The following is a 20,418-nucleotide window of genomic DNA, read 5'->3' on the forward strand; positions in this document are numbered from 1 at the left end:
AATTAAGTGCTCTGGCATTCCACAAAATGCACCGTTCAGAAAACAAAACTAGTATGTTAGGTTCAGTTCAGCAAGGCACAAGTCAACAACATAAAGGAGGATATGTTTTATAAGCCATGAATTAAAAGTCCAAACATCCAAAACCAGATTTTGTTGTTGTAAATTATGTCTGAAGTGCTCTCATGGAACTGACCTATGCAATAATAACAGTTTTCCAAATAAAAACATTACTTTCTGTTTAACCCTCTGGACACCCAACTTGGGAACAAGCCCCACTGAACTCAGTGCAACTTCCAAACAGGCATGCACAAGATTATGCTGCAATTTCATGTTGCATCTGACAAATCATAAAGCATACCCACAGCTCCGCCTGTTAACTCCTGGGATATTATGAGCAAATACAATGCTACAATCTGAAGTGTGAGAACTTGCTTCCCAAGCTGCCTTTTCACACTTCCTTTCTTAAAATACAGACCCAGAAGTCAGAAAAAGCCAGTGGATGTACAAAATAGGGTGTGCCCCACTCCAATGAACAAAGTTTAAAGCCTTCCTTCAGCCTGAGTAGCCCTACTCCAACTTAAGTGGCCCTTCTGATGGAGAAAGGCTCCTTGGAGGATGGTTGGATCCACCATATTTGTTACAGTTGAGAGTTTGAGGCATTCAGTTAACTAGGCTCCCCAAACCCCAGAGTTTCCTCTTCACTAGTAATATGATACTGGAGGACTCCAGCTTTACCAAATTTTCAGTTATATTTGGATAACTCAGACTGACTGTAAAATCTATGTTTATTGATTATACTTGAGCTGTAGAAAAACAATTTCCCAGGGGTTGGTGTTTTGTTTTTCGGATACTGCAATTCTTTATAACGAATCTGATGCATACTAGGAAACCAGTTATGAAGATGAATGGAAGCAAACACGAATGGAAGCAAACACATGAGAGTACCAGTTCAGAAAAGACCCAGGTGCTAGCATAACACTCCAACAAGCTATGAAGCAGGGTTATATGTTATTTCAAAGAACTGTTTTCCTTGTATAAAAGGTAAAGGTCTCCTGTGCAAGCACCGGGTCATTCCTGACCCTTGGGGTGACGTCACATCCCCATGTTTACCAGGCAGACTTTGTTTATGGGGTGGTTTGCCAGTGCCTTCCCCAGTAATCTTCCCTTTACCCACAGCAAGCTGGGTACTCATTTTACTGACCTCGGAAGGATGGAAGGCTGAGTCAACCTTGAGCCGGCTACCTGAAACCAACTTCTGTCAGGATCGAACTCAGGTTGTGTGCAGAGCTTGGACTTCAGTACTGCAGCTTACCACTCTGCGCCACGGGCTCCAGCTTGCTGGGGGTAAAGGGAAGATGGCTGGAGAAAGCACTGGCAAACCACCCCATAAACAAAGTCTGCCTAGGAAGCATCGGGATGCTACGTCACTCCATGGGTCAGGAATGACCCGGTGCTTGCACAGGCGACCTTTACCTTTTCCTTGTATAACGAGACCTAAACTAGCTGTTACTTCTGATATGAGTTGGGGTCAGGATGACCCTGACACAACTCTGTTCTTTTAATAGTCAGACAGGACAGCAGGGAATGAATGTTCCCAAGTACAATTTGGCTCATGAAGACAGTGAGAGTGACTTCAGCTTTCCCTCCTGTGCCATTTTCCTGCTGAAAAAGCTGCTGTGAGCTTACTTGTATTTGCCCCGCTGTGGAGCTGCATATGCACTCATGTCAGCTTGTGCAGCCTCACAGCTGGGCACATTATCCCCACACACACACACACACAGCTGCTTCAGCTCTGGTAGAAGGGAATGCTGAACCCCTTCCTGAGTCCGGTTGGGGAAACCCTGACCCGTGTCAGATATAACATCTAATTTGGATGTCATACAGCATGAAGAACAAATCCAGCGTTTACACTGTTTTCACAAATAGCCAAAGGCTCTGGAACTTTCCTGCCCTCAAATAAGTCCAGCAAGCAGAACTATTAATTATTCAAGTTATTTTGACCCTGCTTTTCCATAAAAGAGATCTAAGGAGATCTTAAGCGTCTCTGAATAATGCATCAAGCAAAGCTTCAAAGTCAATGGCTGAAGCACTGAGGCATCAGAATATAGCAAGCCACAAGTTTAAAGGGACAAGAACCAGCTTACCACCAAAACAACCACGGTCACTACTACTCTCCTTAAGCATGCTTGTTAATTGGTCTACACTTTCATACCATTAAACAGCCAGTTACTTTTAACAAGTTGAGGAACTTCCAAGACATGATGTAACACCATATTCAGTACAGTGTGTAAATACCTTTACTACCAGGTGGAGAGGGAGATGTGCTGGTCCAAAAGGCCATTGGGTTACATTTAAAAAGGCTAAAGTTTAATCCTAGAAAATAAATTATGTGATTTAAGTATTTGATTAACACTACTTAGAGGGCAAGGGGTATTGTATTACATGAACATGATCTAGAGCACAGAGAACGTTTTAGCAGCAGCAGTTAAAATGGAGCTATTAACTGTCACATAAGTTTTTCATGCTATCAGAAGCAAAATCCTAGTTTTTTTTAACCTAAATTGAGGTTAACATCGAGGACAATATTCATTTACATACTGTTCCTCTACTTAAAGACCGATGGATTCACATTCTAGCTGTATCTGAAGAAGTGAGCTGTGGCTCACGAAAGCTCATACCCTACCAGAAAATATTTTTGTTAGTCTTTAAGGTGCTACTGGACTCTTGCCCTTTTTGACGACAATATTCAGGATTTTGTTAGGATTAATGCTAACTTTCAATGAAGCAACATATTCACATCAACACATGTAATATGAAAAACATAGAGGAATTCATCTTCCATCATAGTCTTCCTTGGCTCTCAGCCTTTTAAGGAAGTTTCATTTTCTGATGGTAGGACAGACGTTTGTTCAAGTACTGGTTTTCATACACTTAAACGCAGCCTACATTTCCCCCTTCATCCTTGCAATCTGTTACTAGCTGCACATAATTCAATCAAGTCTGCAGCACACCCTGTAGAAGATGCCTTAAATCTGACCTGAAACCATCTTTTTTTTTTCTCTTGTTCTCCTTCCCTTTTTCTTTCAGCCTGATTAAGGAATCTGGAGAATTTTGCATGTTATTTCATGATTTTTTGCTTGGTCCTAATAAAAGCCGTCACACAACTTTTGTTCTTACACTGATCAGTGCAACCCAGTTGTATTCTCATCGCATCCCAAAATCCAACAAGCAAAGCACTGTGACAAGTGAAACACTATTTGACCTACAGAACAATCCCCCATGCCAAGGACACGCACTTTAGCCCAAGAAAGTTACCCAAAGAAAACTTATCTGAGAGACAGGAGCTCACCTGATTTGCCTCTTCATAAGGAAAATATCTCAGCTAGGAATGTTTGGCATCAGATATCAAAATAGTTACAGAAATTCAATTATCTGTACCTTATTTTTGTTTATTGATTTTAAGAAACAAGGAACAAAACAGCAACCAAGTTTTAGAGCCTTATATAACCAGTTTGTAGCTTCGATGTTTGTACCAAATCAAGGTCCTGTAATATTCAGATCATTACTTTTTAACCTCAAGGGTTGACTTCAGCAATGAGGCCTGCTCTATGTTGTTAGTAATGAGCACTCAGAAGCTTCAGTTAACACATAAAAAAATCTGTTGCATCCTGCATAAACACAACACTTCTTCCTCTAATAATCTTTGAGGTCACATAGGAATATTACTTTTAATGATTTCCCCCCTATCTTATCCTCTTACTGGGAACTACATTCAGGTTTGCAGCATTATAGATTTAGAAATTGTATATTTGTGGATGTACCTGAAATTGAAGCTTTTGATCTGCTGAAATGGGTGCAGGTGGAAACACAGATACATTACAAACACTCCAAGCTTATGAGTTGAATTTCAAGAAATGCTCACCTTTTTCTGGTATTTTAAATGAAAAGTTATAAAGCCCTTCCATTTTGGAGGTAGCCGTTTGAACTTCTTTGCCATCAGAGGATTTCCAGTCGCCACCTTCCTGCCGCCCAGCAACTTTGCAGTTTACACTGCCAAACGTGATCCCTGGTTCTCTCTCTCCTGTAGTTTGACATGCTGAACTATCACTTGGGCTCTTGGGACGAGCATTAAAACTGAAACCAAATAAAGATCCTGTTGCTGATGTGTTTCCAAACGTGAAAGTCTTTGATTTCTCATTATTAAAAATACTTTTGACAGATTCTGAGCCAAACACAAACTTGGGTGGTGAAACCACTGCTTTTGTTGGGGTCTCAGAAGTACTTGGCGCTACTGAAGTTTCCACCACTTCGTCAACAGCCTCTTCTTCTTGCTTTAAATCTGTTCTCTCCTTGGTGGTTTCTTCCAGGACGGCAACAGCAATTTTTCCACATGGAGATTCTTTTGGAGTATTAGCACGCGAGCAGAGTGGTGTAATTAAGGTGTCTTTTTCTTGAGCACATCTTGCTTCCTCAAAAATCTGCTTAAAGGAGTCAGCAACATCTTGCAACTTAAATCGAACAGCCAAGTGCTCTACTTTTCTTTCCCCATCAGCAAAGTCACATGCAGTCCATACCCATGCTCTCTCCGTTCCCTTCATTTGCTGGATGTTCATATCTGGGGTTATTCTATGATTGGCACAAAGCTTTAACACCTGGTCCCTTCTCATGACTATGCGGACTTGCTTAGTGTCATAATTCTGCAATATCTTTATATCTCCAATACCTCTCTCTTTCCACTGATTGGCATCTTTATCGTATCTGTAGAGCTTGGCTCGGTGACTGAAGACCACTTGCTCGCTTTCTTCACCACTCGTTACTTCTACAAGGTCAGGCAAAGGGACTACTGGTTCGAAATACTGAGCGTCTCTTTCGTCTTCTTGGGTAATGTCCGACTCCTCGTCTGTGCCTATGGAAGTCCTGCTTTGGTTGTGCTTGGAAGGAGACTTTGAGGGACTCAGGGCAGATTTGAAGCTAAAGTTAAACCCTGCTGTAGACTCTCCAAACCGAAACAGATTTTTCCTCACAGGGCTACTGGCCCGAGGCAGTGCATACACAGAGTTATTGGTGCAGTCTTCCAGTGCTTCCCCACGTAAGTCATAGTTGTCCCATTCTAATGTAGGCCCAGTGCTGTCTGCATGGGGTTTTATAATCAAATCCGAAGAGCTCACAGCAGAAGCAGAGCTTCTGTTTTCTTCATCTGCAAGCTTAGTTTTATCATCGGTTAGGAAGGTTTTGAGATCTTTCAACCCGCTTTTCATTTCTTCTGCTTTCTGTATGAGCTCGGCTGTTTTCCCAGTATCCACCAGTTTGTGCGGGGTTTGGAGTGGTATGTCCAGCAGTAGCCTTTGGCATTCTTCAAATTTCTGTTTGAATTCCTCAGCCTGCTCTGAAGTTTTGAATTTAGCTGCCAATTGCTCCAGCTTTGCATCACCATCAGAAAAGTCGCTGGCTAGCCACATCCATGCTTTGTCTGAGCCAGAGAGGGGCTTCAAGTTCATGGTGGTTGTGATCCAGTGGTTTGCACAGACCTTTAGTACCTGCTCACGTCGCATGAGCATCCGCAACTTGCCGTTAACTTCATTCTTAAGAATTTTCAAGTTGCCCACACCCCGTTCTTTCCACTGGCTAGTCTCTGCATCAAACCTAAACAATTTCACCCTTTGTGAGTATAACACTGTCTCATCCTCTTCACCAGTTACAAGTTCAACTTTTTCAGGCATCTGGACCACCGGATCAAAATGAATGTCATCGCTGTCTTCGGTTTTATATGCATCATCATCCTTGTCAAGATCAGCGGAGGTATTTGCTTTAGAAGGAGACTTAGCCTGAGAAGAAAATAGTTTTTCACCTGCACCTGTGAATCCCTTAAAATTTGGGTCTCTTTTACCAAACTGAAATCCTTCGCCAGCTGTTGTTGCAAGATCAGCAAAAGTGGAAATGCTGCTATGTTGCCCAAAAACTAAATTGCTGCTCTGTTTGCTAGACGGATCCTGAGATTTTTCGCCACCTTCGCCCTTGGAGTTCTTCTTTTCCACAAGACTATCTTCTTTGTTCTGTTCATCTTTTGCCACATCTTTGCTAGGCTCTTGTATACCAAATTTGAACCCACCTGGGGGGGCAGCCATTGAAAAATTAAACCCAGTCTTTATAGGCTTAGCTTCTGCGCTAGAAGGAATCTGAAACGTAAAGGAAGAAGACTTCTCTTGCTCTAGAGAGTGGCCAAATTTGAAGCCTTGTTCTGAAATGTTACTCTTAAAACCTGTCCCCAGAGGTCCTTTGGTGGGTTCTGATAACTTGCTTTTGAAGCCAAATGTCGGAGGCGCAGTATTAACAAGTGGGCACGGAGCACTGTTACACGGATTCGGCATCTGGCAAGCTTCACAAGTTGATGAGGAAGCTTTATTTCGTACTAAGCATGTATTGCAGTCCCATTCACCTTCCTTCTTCAAAAAAGCAGCCCCAAAGTCACTTTGTTGGACCTTTGGAGCATCACTTTGTTGGACCTTTGGAGCATCTGTTTGGCCAAATTTGAATGTGGCTTGAGGACCAAATACGGGTGCGTTAGTTCCACTGGGGTTCTTGCAGCCAGTACAATGAGATATGTTGGCTTCGTTTCTTACAGAGCAGACCCTGCATTCCCACTGGTTTTCTGTTTTAGCAGGCATGGGTCCAAACGTACTCTGTGCATTTTCGGTATTTGGTTTGAAAGCTACAGCAGATTCTGACTGAGGAGTCACAGTGAGTGTTGTTTTATCAAGTGGCTTTGGATTCTGGCATGCTATACATTTCTGTGCACTTTCTTTATTTCTAACCAGACATACATTACAGTCCCACTGATCTTTCTTCAATTTAAACTGGGCACCAAATTCACGCATTGTGTGTGTTGCCAGAACTCCCTTATCAAAAGAAAAGGATGCAGGTATAGACCCAGTTGATGCAACTGTAAATGTACTTTTGGTATTTGCATTTTTTGTTGTATTATTCAGATTAGAGCCTGAACCTTGGCTGCTACCACCGAGAGAGGATGTGCCACTCTTAAAATGGAATCCAGGATCAGGCTTACTAGACTCCTTTGCATCTTGAGTTATTTCTCTTGATGACCCAATATTTTGAGTAGCCTGTTCACTAACATTTGGTCCAGAGTCCTTCAAACTTTTCTGAGCCTCTTGAAATTTGCTCTTGAACAGCATAGCTTCTTCCGGTGTTTTAAATCTGATTGCCAGTTGCTCAGGTTTCGGCAATTCGTCTGCATAGTCTAAGGCATGCCAAACAAATGATTTGTCTGACCCAGTATTTGGCGTCAAAGTCATTTCAGAACTTATGTAGTGATTTGCACAGATTTTCAACACCTGCTCTCGTCTCATCAGTAACCTGATTTTGTCAGTTACTTTATGCCTCAGAATTTTCACATTACCAACACCCCTCTCTTTCCACTCTCTGCATTCAGCATCGAAACGGAAGAGTTTCGCTCTGTTGCAGAAGATTTCCTCTTCATCTTCCTCACCTGTTTTTACCTCAATCTTGTCAGGCAGTGGCACGACGGGTTCAAAATGAGGCCCGTCGTCATCATCTTCGCCACCATGGGTACTTCCGCCATCTGTTTCATGACTTCTGTTTGCCACATCCAGATTTGGAATACCAAACATAGGCTTGCCAAGATCCTGGAAGCTGAACCCATCTCCCTTAATGAAACCAGCGTGTTTGGGTTGGTTCTGGCCCATTTTTTCTGCAAATGAAACGCCCGAAGTATTCTTGATACCGAAGCTGAAGATACCGCGCTGCCCAGTGGCATGCTCAGCAGGAAGCTTTTGCCCTACATAACGATCCTCTTTTATAGGTTTATCAGATGTCAGAAGTCCTAAAAGACTATCGCTGTTACTATAGGCCGCACTGTGCGGCTGTGCGGCGACCTGAGGTGATGAAAAAGTAAAATCTCCATCATTAGATTTAAAATTTGAATTAAACTTGAATGTAGCAGATTGACCAGACTGAGCCGAGGTTATTAACGATGGCGGCTTTGCTCCCTCTGCTGGTATAGGCGGCCCAAAGTTAGGCTTCCCAAATTCTGATGCTTTTGGCTCTGCAGATCTCGGAACTGGAGGCACTGCTGAAGGCTTGGTGAAATAACCTGGCTCAGGGAGCGGTGGGTTTGTGTTCGTTGGCAGAACGCTATAATTGTAATAGTCTTCACTGCCACGCGGAGACAGAAGTCCAGTTGCAGGAGAGTCAAAACGCAGTGGAGTACTATACATCTCTTGTGAAAACATACAAGCAGAGGTATTCTGTAGTGGAGGAGTATGCATCGGTTGTTGATACGTGTATATATGTTGCTGAGGTGTAAGTCTATTCATGGTATAGACAGGAGCCTAAAAAAATATTTAAAAGATAATTCAGTTTTAGCCATGAAGCCTCAATAGTTGTAGCCAATATAATTTCCAATTTACATTTTAGGGCGGAACGCCACATTACATTAAGCTAAGGGGGAACCTGTGTACCAGCTGGGTTAAAAGTGTAATGTGAGGTGACGTTTATCAGCAGGACGTAACAAAAAACCAATGCCAATGGCTGCAATTAGAGGGGTGGAGGGAATATTTATAATGATCACAGGACAACAACAAAAAATGTGTCGTTCCATCCATTTCCAGCAGCTTTTGTTTCCCTCTCCCCTTTTCCCAAAATAAAAAAGGGCTTGAAATTGTTAGTTTAACAAAGGAACTTAGCTGGCAAGTCAGGTTTTTGTTATCTTTATGTACAAAAATGTTATATCATCATCAATAATACTTAGAAGCTACCTTTGTGGGAGTCACATTAGTGGCGGCTGTTCGTAGAAGATGCTGGGAATTATAAGCTGGTGATGGGTTGTAGTAGACGGATGGCCCTGTTGTGGCAACTGAAAACACAAGAGATCAAGGGTAAGTTGACTGCCACCCCGAACCTAAGTATTTCTGCCCTAATTCCCTCCAGCTCTACTGTGCAATCATGTCTTGTACAGGCAAGCTAGCACCCTTATCCTCAACACCTGTGGCAAACATTAATCTAATCCTGAGATTCTGAATTATCAGTATGTACTGGATTCATAGAATTCCCTTCGCCTTTAAGCTTCAGTATTTTGCAATAACAGCCTGCCAACATCTAGAGCTTTACATCCCCACAACCTACTTACCAGTTAAAGGTGCTCCATGAAAGTTCTGTGCTCCTTGATAGCCATCTGACATTGTCTCTGCTCCATAGCTTTCAGCAGGCCACCGATGAGATATGTTTGTGTTTGAATTGTTAAGTTTCAGTTCTTGCATCTCATGCTGTCAGAGAGAGAGAAAGCCAATAGGTTAGGGAAAACAGGAATAAATTGACATAAAGCACTACCTCCTGTACAGAACTGAAGGGGAAAGGAAACCAAACAAAGGTGTGGCTAAAGTTTTACTACTACGGGCACCTAAACTGCTCTGAAAAGTTTTTAAATCTCTGCTACTGCTAGAGTATGGAGACTGGGAAAATTTGGAACTATATTTTAAAATAAGCAATTACAACTAATTCAATCATGTTGGAACCAAGTGTGCTCCGATCACAACTCAGGAATTTGCATCATTTGAGTACACAGTTCTTGAGCATTTGACAGGCGTTAAATAAAGCTAATCCTCTGGTCAGCAAAACAGGGGCTCACAACATATGCAGTATTTACCTTGATAGATTCCACTTGCTGACAGAGCATCTGAAGTAGAGATTTTTGGTCCTCTGCCCAGCGAGGAGGAGTTTTGGGAGAGAACTGGAAAAAAATAGTTAGGAGTTTAGACCATGTAAAGAAAGGTGCTACCTTCTGCACTTCTTACAATTTCTTATTTCCCATAATCAGTGACCACATGGTGCCTTTATTGTAACCAGGGAATGAAGATCAAGGTGTGTAAACAGCTGCTCAAGGGCAGAAGCAACTGTCCAGAAGCCTTACTGCTACAGAGAACGGTGTATGCACACACATAAAAAGCTTCTTCCTCTATGAACAAATCAGCACAAAAGTAACCAGCTCACAATATCCTCCCCCACATGGTAAATGCAATTATTAACCTTGTTTGATATACCTTGTAACTTTTACTTGGAGACAGTGAGAATTTTGTGGGTGATGGAGTAGAATGTTTAATTTCCATTTCGGCGGGATGGCTCAGGTCATTGTTTAAGGCAGAACTCCTTTCTTCACCGTTGTCCCCAAGTTCTTGCAATACACCTTCCAACATCTCCTTAACCATTTCTATAGATACAGGTAACTGGAAGAAAATTAAAAAGGACATGGGATTTTAGAGAATCAGATTATACTGAACAATTATATATTCTGATCTGCTAAATTGAACAACTGGCTCTACTTAAACTTTGCCGGTTTTCAGACCCAACTACTTTGTTTCATTAACAAATTAAACCGAAGTGGCAGTTAAATCAGAAAGTTTAACAACAGGGTTGCTTGTGAACCAACTCAAATTTCTATCCTGACATACTCAATATTAAAGCCTGAGTTTCTTGGGATGGAAATTTGAACTGGTTCACAAGTAAAGACTTTGGAATAGATATATGCAGTTGAGAAGAACCGAAGTCTACTGTTTTTTAAATATGTTCACATTGAAACAGAACAGAATATACTATTAGTGATCACCATATGGTGAAAAATGCACTTTGTTATGTCCAGTTTACTTTGAAAATAAGATTAATTCAAATTATGAACCTTTTCCATTACTGATGTATCTGTGCAGCTTTCATCAATTATCTTTATGAGATAGTCTCTGCTTTTCTTTAGATAATTCCTGCATTCTTCTTGTTCTTCTGGTGACAGACCATCATTCTCCATCTCTTCGGCTTTCCTTTGGAAAATCTACCGAAAAGAACAACAGTCTTGAGAAGGCTGCTTTTAAAGTATTTGGGTAGAACACCTGAGGAAATTCAGAACTTACCAGGGCAAGATTCCAGTACGAGACAACGTTTTTAATAGCTTCAAATGCTTGCATAGCATCATCTGTTTTTCCATCAACAGCATCCAGTATAGCAAATGCTATGTGTGCTTCCTCTCGATATCCTTCAACATGGGAAGCCTAAGAAAAGTAAATTGCGCTGGTTTTTGTAATTGATTTCTTGGTAAGGGATATTTTACAAGTCCTTGCAAGTAAAATGTCCTTTATTAGTGAAGACTTCTTGCTGATGTTGGGGAAGTAACAATCAATCTGGTTTTCTGATTAAACAACTCTAGATAGGTCAGCAGATTAAGAACTTCAACATGGCAAAAGGTAGCTTGCACCATTGTATGGAGTATCTCTTTACTTTTTGCCCATTGTCTGCATAGATTACTTCTACCTGATTTGTACATATAAGGCTCCTTTTTAAATATTTATTCCTTGAGTTTTTGATTGTTTTAACCCATCCCTGGTGAAACACTATGAGGAACTGATGGTTTAACACAAAATTGTTAATTAGAAATTAACAAGTTTACAAACTTGAAGTGGCTCCAGTTAGTAGATGAGAGACACATGTGAGTACTTGCTAGGAATAAACTAACTCTTTATGGGCAAGATTTAAAAAAAAATCACAACTAAACAAAAGCTGTTGGTGAGAAGTTCCAAATGCATAGATAAACAGAATTTTCCTTTTGCAGTTCTATATTTCTCAAGCTGCTTTTGAGATTATTATTACCAGTTGCCATCATCTTTTATTACCTGAATATCTTCACTGTGAAAATGCTTGAACAAAGGATTAACTGGCTCAGGAATGCTTTTCTTTTTCTTGATTGTTTCAAGTATTGGCAAAACTTTTTTCCAATAATAAACACTGCGTCCAATGTATTCCCTTTGGTCATAGAAAGAATTAAGGCTACAGCCCTGCAAAGTAACACAGTGGGGATTAAATTTTTATGTTAATCTGGTATCATTTTTTACATGTCTATTTCTATCATTATGCCATTATTACTAGTTTTACTTCGTGTTGCTAGGATTTGTATGTACATTGATAGTTTAATAGTATTTTAATTTCTTTAATCTCATTAAAGTAAGTCATCTTGTATATCTATTCCTCAGAAAGCCAACATATACATTTTTCAAAGTGAATGAACACATTTAGAGTTCAGACAGACATGATTCAGTTTTGCTGGAAGCCAAATGAGACTTCCACACAGTCTCCCTAGACATTGTTGACTTTTCCCACAAGTTATAAATTCTTACGGCCTTTTAAGGAAGAAAGTTAACTAGCAAGTATGTTCCAACTTAGCTTACCTAGCCAATATTTATTTATCTGCAATTTTAGGTTATATCATAAATACAAGCATTAAGAAGTTAACTTTGTAGTTTGAAGTACGCAATTATGGCATTTGTTATATATTTCATTAAACAATATACAACCATATATTAATAAACCTTAAAGAAGGAAAAACAAAAAAGCAAGTACAGAACAAAACAAAGAAAAAATATAAACTGTTTGGAATTACTGTTACACACTTAAGTTTTACAGTTGTTGTCTGGCAAGATTTAAATGGATTCTAATCAATACTCAACAATACTTCTTCCTCCATCTAGTACTAGAAACTTATGGACAGATATGGTTTAATACATACTCATATAGTTGATAAAGACACAAAACCATCTTGTTAAAACCAACATACTGTTTTAAGAAGACTTTTTGCCCAGTGTATAATTAGAGCGGGCTGAAGTCCATGTTTTCCCAAGGCTCTTAGGCTGCTTATTTCATGCTGAACTCGAAGTCTCACTTTTGCCGCTGTCCCTGGTCTGAAAGAGAGCATTTACACAGGAGAAGGTTAGTTGTACAATACTATTCAGTTCTTCTGACAAACCATCACCTGAAAAGTAATGCAAACAGTTTACGGAAATTACACTACAAAGAAAACTTTGTTAACAGGTTGCCCAGAAAAGTTCCATCTAATATGCAGAACAGAACATGAAAGAAAGCTCTGAGAGCCCTGACTGCTTTATAAACCCAGCACAATAAAACGTAATGAACAAAATTAAGCTAAAGGTTTCCTTTATCACATTCCTCAATATGGAAAAGGATCAACTAATCAGATTAAAAGATGACAAGTAATTAAGATAAATGCTCTTGGTATTTTCTTTCCTGACGTTTCGCCCGCAGCTGTGGCAGGCATCTTCAAAGGAGTACACTGAAGGACAGTGTCTCTCAGTGTCAAGTGTGTAGGAAGAGCAATATATAGTCAGAAGGGGGTTGGGTTTGAGCCCAACCCCCTTCTGACTATATATTATTCCTACACACTTGACACTGAGAGACACTGTCCTTCAGTGTACTCCTCTGAAGATGCCTGCCACAGCTGCGGGAGAAACATCAGGAAAGAAAATACCAAGAGCACGGTTACACAGCCCAGATAATCTACAAGAACCAATGAACTCTGACCGTGAAAGCCTTCAACAATAATTAAGACAAAGTTTGTAATCAGACACCTACCACAAACATTCAACAAGAGTAACAGTCACACTTACATAGCCCGTTTGTGAACAAGGTTATAAACAGCATCCCACCAATCTCTTTGCCTTTCAGTACAAAGTTGTTTGCATATTGGCAATGGCAGAAACCGAGGTTGGTGTACAGTGTACAGAGTATTAAACTTCTCTGTTTCCTGGGATTGCAAGTGACTGGCAAATATCACTCCAAGTAGAAATACCTGTTTTATAAAAAACACAAACACATTAAGTCATACGGAACTAAAGTAAAAACTCAATGCTTGAAAGTTCAGTCTGAAGTGTTTTCTCACTTCAAGGTCCAATATGCAGATTGATTCAGGAGCATTGGTCTCAAGTCTTGATGTTTCCTGAGGCAAATGAAAAATCTGCTTTAGCCACTTGCGAATGGCTTGCAATGTGGACATGGACCTCCACTGTAGACCGAGCCACGTAAGGTGCTGGAGACTGCCGCTGTGCAACCTAATGGCACCTAAACACAAGCACAAACTGATTCACTTCCAAAAAAACAAAATTCCTCAACACTGCATTAAGAGACAGCAGACCAAGTTTGGATTTTAAGTTACAAAAATTTTAATCACAGGAGAAGCAACTGGTCAGTCAAATAAGTCAAAGCAGAAAAAGCAAAACCAAGGGGATGACAATCAAACACTGAGTAGGATACAAAGGTGCCATTCCTGTAGTGAAGTTAGCTACATCGGCAGAATGGAACTTCTGTGGACAAAGCAGGGGAGGGAGATTTCCCCCCCCCCAATTCCCCCCTCCCATTCCAGACCCCTACTATGCTTCCTTTCCCCTGCCATTCCTGAGGGTTCTTTGACACCCAGGAGCAGAATCTGCAGGTACTCAAAGCATGGGAAGGAGAACTGTTGGAAGATAGCCGTCAGCTGTTTAAGATTCAACCTAAGCTTTTGCCTTCCCTCGTTGAAGGTTCTTAAAACCTGCCTGTGGCCTTGATGAACTGCCCTGGTGGGTACCAGACCAGGATGTTCCCACTCCATCAGCTTCCTTATGCTGGTGGAGCTTTGGATGTAACCCATCATTAACAATAGCACATAGTCATCATCTGCCATAGAGGTATTATGAGTATACTACATATAGTCTAAGGCATCATCCAGCAAAACAATCTACATTTCAATGTAAAACCCTGTACCAGTTGGTATCATACACATGTTATGGTATCTGGATAATTTTGAATGTATGGCTAGAATCTCTGCTCAAGACAGAAAAGACAGGAAGGAGCTGCTAGAGTAACAGGTACCGTAGATTCAACCCAACAGCAAGGTGATTCTTTCTTGCCTATGCATGCTCTATGTGTCAGCCAATATATCCAAGTGGTGTGGAGTGTATCCTTCAGCCTAAAACAATGTTCTGATCATGTTTATGTCCCGTTGAAGTTCTCCCTATGTCTCATTCTAATAAAAGATGATTTACCTAATGCCTTCCAGCATTTTGTTTGTATCTATGACGGCTTGCGCGGTCTTGAATTCTGTGAATGTCTCATGTAACATACATTGTACTCACAATATTGTGCAGGAATTTAGGATTCTCAAACCTCTTACCAATATCATATCTAGTTAGCTCCATGTTTTCTGGTGCTTGTACACCAACATTTCGGATATCATCAGTGCCAAGTAGGGAACTCTTTCTACAAGAATCAGTCCCAAATAGTGCATCAAATAAAGCAGATTGCCCACTCTTGTTTGCAAATAACTCGACAATCTCCTTGAAGAAGTCTTGCTTGTCATGACTAAGGTTTAGCAGCATGTGGCCTGAAACAGAAGATACAATATTAACAAGGGTAACAGGAACAAGTTACTGTTTGACATATAGATACAAGCAGTTGAAAGAAACATTAAAGAAAATGTAGGCCTGAAGATACATGAAGCTGAACATGACCTGTTTTTGACAAGGGGGTGTTACTAGTTGAGATACCAGGGTTGAATTCTTAGCACTGAAGTATCAAAGTACAGAGCTGTTCTAAATGAACTCTTTGCTCTACCTTGGCTTCCTTATTGCAATTTTTTTTTTTGAGGAGCAGCCACATGTTGTCATTCTCTATTTGTCTTGTTTCTGTGTTTCCCCCTATTTGCTACAATCCTTCCCAAACCTGGTATGCTACAATCTTTTGGAGAAGACAAGCCATTCAAAGCACCTTGGACAGTGTGTTGATGGGAAGGTGCAAATTTTTTAGATTCCGCCCACGCTGACACCATTCTACCATTTTCCATACTGCAGTCACTTTGGCAACTATTTGTCCCCTCCACTGGAGGGCTCTTTAAAAAAAATCAGTAAAAGCTATATTGCTACAACATTATAATGATTCATTACAATGTACTAGTTCCCAAATGCATTTTTTTAAAAACGAAATATCTAGCCCTTTTGGTTTCAGAGTTACAAAAGGGACAGCACTGGCTGCACATAATAGATCTACAAGCAAAAAGAGCCAGAAACTTCAAATGAAAACTGGGAACTAGTGTACTGTTGCAACAGATACTATAATAGTGTTACAACAATACAGCTACTACTTTTTTTTTTAATGCATGAAAGATCCCTCTGGGATCAGGGGGCAAAATGGCTGCCACAAGGCAAGGATGGTGCAGGGAAAACTGCCATGTGGATGTTTCACTAAAGCAATGAGAGATTCATAGAACTGTCTGTGTGAAAGCAGGTCAGAGATGTGTAATTTCAACTCACTGAACTCTTACATTGCTTGGGCACATCGACTTAATGCCAGCACTTTTAATTTTAAAACAAATTTCAATTTTTATTCTTATTACCAGATTGGCTTTGTCGGTCACAGGCCAACATTTCCAACTTCTCTTGCTCAGCTTGATCTCCTTTTATTAGTTTTGACTTTGGTCTAGGAACCTGGTAGGGATTACACAAACATAAAGAATTCTCTTTGCACTGAAAGATACTCCAATATTACCAAGTTCACTAAGAACAACATTTATTTTTCTGCAGATGGTGTTACACGTTGTAAAAAAGTTATTCAGAATAATTTTATACATTACAACTTCGTACAACATTGAACTACGCCCAGTAATGCTAAATTAAAAATAAGGTGCTCAACTTGATGTTTATGACACACGTACATGATGCGAAATGGCTGAAATGGATTCTCAATCTTCAAAAAAAGAGGAAAAAATAGCATTTTGAGCTTTTAGTCTTTCCAAGACCAATCAAGATGACAGTGGTAAGGCATTTAAAAACCAGGCCACAGGTACATCTGATACAAAGTCAAGTCAAGAGAGGCTGAAAGCTCGGCTTCAACTTGCCTAATCAATTGGCACAAACCTACAAAGAAAAACTTGCACAAAATCAATGAGAAGCGTTCTGCTAGCTTCAGCAGCAGAGCTAGTGGAAGGCAAGGAAAACCATGCCAGGAGCAACAGAACACACAGAGGCAGCAGCTATAAAGCATCACTACAGCACCCTGGCAGGGAACACTACTGCTGGAATGCCATTCTGTGCAAGCACTGTCTGCTAGGTGAACTTCAGGTGAGTGGCAAATTTCATAGCCGAGCTTATTAATTATCCACAGACAACTAAATCTTGACTTCTCGTGTGTTTTTCCTTTTACCTCTAGAGACTATATCCTAGTATTGTTGACACGCCCACATTCCCCACCAAAATGGACTTCCAATTCACAAGGGTTTTAAAGTTCAAAAGTGCAGTTACAGTTTTAAGAGTTGATGGGAGTGTTGTGATACATCACGCCCTATGGGAACACCCCTTTTGCATTTACCACAAAACTACAACACAAGCAGTGTCAACCAAAAAGAGCAGCACCTCAAAAACAATGCATGCTGTTAAAAGTAGCTTACCTGGAAAGCGATAAGGTAACACAGTGCTGCGAATTCATAAACGGCTCTCCACTGCACCTCGCTTTGCTGGGCCATTTTTAAGAGCAGAGTTCCAGCATGCATGTAGAAGTGGCCTCTCATTTCCAGGAAGGTTACAGACAGCTCATCATCTCTAGTTACATACTGTTTCACTGAATAAAGTGCATGATCAAAGCTACAAGACAAGGTGTTCATTAGTATCAATACCAGTTTCAGGGATCAGTGCTCACTGCAACAAACAGAGCATGCCGGTACATATACTAAAGCAAAGCCGCTGATTTTATTTCCTTTCCCTTTTGCTATGCTTTCCACAAAAAGGGGTGTGTGAGGTGGACAGACCGAAGACCTCAAATGAATGCAGAGGTTTTTGCGAAAACACAAGAATCCGTGCAAATTTTCTTGCCAAAACAGGAATCATTAGAAGAGTGTTATCTTGATCAAGAGGAAACTCTACTCCACTACCACCACAAACTCCAGTGCTAAATGAGTAGCTTTGGCTCACCTAGCCCCAAATCTTAGCAGGCTAGCACTATAGCACAATCATCCTGACTGCAGAGATTCAGGCCTAGGTGAGCAGGAAACTGAGAGATATAATGCATGTCTCAACACATATTCCCCAACCACAGATCATTACAGGATGACAGAAGCTGTCAAGGGCTCTGCTTCTTCCTTCCCCTCCTAAAAGTGTTCTAGGACGCATGATCTTCAGTCCTCATCAATTCCCCCACCCCCCCAGATCTTTGTGCTTCAAGGTAGACACAGTTCTATTTTTCCCTCCGGAATACTATAGGAGCAGATCAATCGCTCTTCCCTTCTCCATTAACTACACTGCTTCAACATTTCATAGCTCCTAGAGGGCAAGAATCATACCCTCCACTTGATGGCCATTGTTTTATTTTAAGTCTATAACCTGTACGTCTGTATTACTCGGAAAACCTTGCTTTGTGAGCAGTCCCATTCTAGTGACAGGCAGGGGACGGTCAAGTTCACTATTAAAAGAAGTGACGATAAAATGAAAATACCTTTCAAGGGATTCTCTGCTCTCTTTTACATCTCTGTTTGAAAGCATCATGACAACCAGATTAGAGTAAGCCAACAATAGATCCCGGTGGGTTCTTTTCCAATCAGCTTTATCAGACTCAGGATCATGTATGGATTCCAGATATTCCTAGAAGAAATAATTTAAAGAATATGTCAGCTATCAAACCTCCGCCATGCTTTATTATGCATAGTAGACAGTTAAATACAAAATACATTCATTCTGTAGTGTATTTTGATTATGAAGCAGACATTGTTGGCATGAATATTCAATAGAGTACAAAAATAAGTAAAAACTATGCAGTATATACAAATTAAGGGACTTTAAAACATGATTATATTAGATTAAGGGTATTTTAATATGTACACTGATACAGCCCAGTTCTCTGAAGGAACAATCCTTAATCTGAAAGGCAAGATCAGATTTTTTCTCTTGCACAGAGCTACTGCTGAAATGTAGAAAAGCCTTCTGCACACAGAAAGGCAGCTTTTGGGGCAACACCATGCAGGCATGCTGCAGGCACACATGAACTCTTCCTTACGAACTGCTAGTCCCAACCATGGACAAAGAGGAGCTCTGCCAATTCATGAAGGGAAAACTTGTTTAATTTTTACTGAAGAAAGCTTGCTACAAAACTTCAGAACCCCTGCCCTAAAGAAATATGCCAATACAGAAGAAATACAAAGGAACCCCCGCCCTTAACATAACTAAACAAACCTTAAGAGTCTGTACAACACACAAGCACCATTCCAAGCTTGACTGTAAAGAATTATTTCTCTCTGCTTCCCGACAATGTGCCACAGCATCCCTTAGTCTTTTATTTGACATATACAGCTTTACTAGTCTGATGTTAACATATACATCATCTGGTCTGGCATACAATTCAGACTGAATCAAATCAAAAAGCTGATTCCAACCATCGTCACCTCTGCAATCCAACAGACGCTCCTAAAACAAAACAGTAAAATGATTAATTTTTATTTTATTTATTTACAAAATTTGTATCTCACCTTTCTGCCCTTACAAGGGTCACCAAGGGGGTTAACAACTTAAAACATACATGATAAAATCATATTTTAAAACCATTATAATCAACCTCACCCTAAACACACATCATTAAAACAATTAAACAGTTAAAATACACACAAAACATAAAAAAGCAATTAAAAAATTGGAAAGGAAGGAGGGATCACTGAGGGAATGCCGAAGGAAAAAAATTTTTTTAACCCACTGGCAAAAGACAGAAACAGAAGGGGACAGACAAAACTCCATGAGGAGAGAGTTCCAGAGCTTTGGCGCCATGACCAAGAAAGCCCTCTCTTGGGTTGCCACCCACTTACTCTCAGAAGGCAAGACCTTCTGAAGAAGGGCCTCCAAAGATGACCATAGTGGTCAGGCAGGTTCATAAGGGTGTAGGTGGTCCTTGGTCCCAAACCATATAGGGCTTTGAAGTGCAAGACCAGTGCCTTGAACTGTGCCCTGAACACTTCTTAAGGGCAGCCCAATATAGAGTACATTGTAGTAATCTAATCGAGATGTCACCAGGGCATGAAGCACAGTGACCAGAACTTTTCTGCCCAGGAAAGCTGGTAAAAGGCACTCCCGGCCACAGCTGCCCCCTGCTTATTCGGCAGTAGGCCTGGGTCCAAGACCACCCCCAGACTACTGACCTATTCCTTCAAGGGGAGTGCAACCCCATCCAGAACAGATGACACCTTAAATCCTGGGTCAGACCTTCCACCCACCAGTTGCACCTCTGTCTTGCTGGGATTCAGCTTGTCTTATGTATCTGTGTTTAAACATAAGCCATTCAACTATTAATAAAGGGTGATGTAGTAGTTTTATTGTTACGGTCATAGACCAGCACAATAAAGGGTGATGTAGTTTCTTTCTAGAAATGGTTACTGTGTGGGAAGACTAATCTAGATATTCATAGATTTTGAAGTTAATTGTTACACAAGTAGTGCATTCTCTATTTGAAAAGGTTTTTTAAAAAACATATAGACTTGGTTTTGGTGTACAAGCCTGAATCTAATTCATACAAACGCTTCTCCTCCACATTCTACCAGCGGATATGAAC

General features: G+C 40.6%; 1 protein-coding gene across 1 annotated transcript in view; it reads right to left on the reverse strand.

The window, feature by feature from the left end:
- Nucleotides 1-20,418, reverse strand: part of RGPD4 (RANBP2 like and GRIP domain containing 4) — a 38,934-nt gene that overhangs the window by 12,059 nt on the left and 6,457 nt on the right. Inside the window, exons 5-20 of the mRNA XM_056862069.1 lie at nucleotides 19,056-19,286; nucleotides 18,322-18,467; nucleotides 17,282-17,474; nucleotides 16,232-16,322; nucleotides 15,014-15,223; nucleotides 13,745-13,923; nucleotides 13,473-13,654; nucleotides 12,626-12,749; nucleotides 11,688-11,849; nucleotides 10,932-11,069; nucleotides 10,706-10,852; nucleotides 10,074-10,256; nucleotides 9,680-9,763; nucleotides 9,164-9,299; nucleotides 8,793-8,890; nucleotides 3,923-8,366 (exon numbers count right to left, since the gene is read on the reverse strand). Of these exons, the coding sequence (XP_056718047.1) occupies nucleotides 3,923-8,366; nucleotides 8,793-8,890; nucleotides 9,164-9,299; nucleotides 9,680-9,763; nucleotides 10,074-10,256; nucleotides 10,706-10,852; nucleotides 10,932-11,069; nucleotides 11,688-11,849; nucleotides 12,626-12,749; nucleotides 13,473-13,654; nucleotides 13,745-13,923; nucleotides 15,014-15,223; nucleotides 16,232-16,322; nucleotides 17,282-17,474; nucleotides 18,322-18,467; nucleotides 19,056-19,286 (6,748 nt within the window). The remainder of the gene's footprint in view (nucleotides 1-3,922; nucleotides 8,367-8,792; nucleotides 8,891-9,163; nucleotides 9,300-9,679; nucleotides 9,764-10,073; nucleotides 10,257-10,705; nucleotides 10,853-10,931; nucleotides 11,070-11,687; nucleotides 11,850-12,625; nucleotides 12,750-13,472; nucleotides 13,655-13,744; nucleotides 13,924-15,013; nucleotides 15,224-16,231; nucleotides 16,323-17,281; nucleotides 17,475-18,321; nucleotides 18,468-19,055; nucleotides 19,287-20,418) is intronic.

The sequence above is a fragment of the Euleptes europaea genome, chromosome 16 (genome assembly GCF_029931775.1).
Source record: "Euleptes europaea isolate rEulEur1 chromosome 16, rEulEur1.hap1, whole genome shotgun sequence".
Lineage (NCBI taxonomy): Eukaryota > Metazoa > Chordata > Lepidosauria > Squamata > Sphaerodactylidae > Euleptes > Euleptes europaea.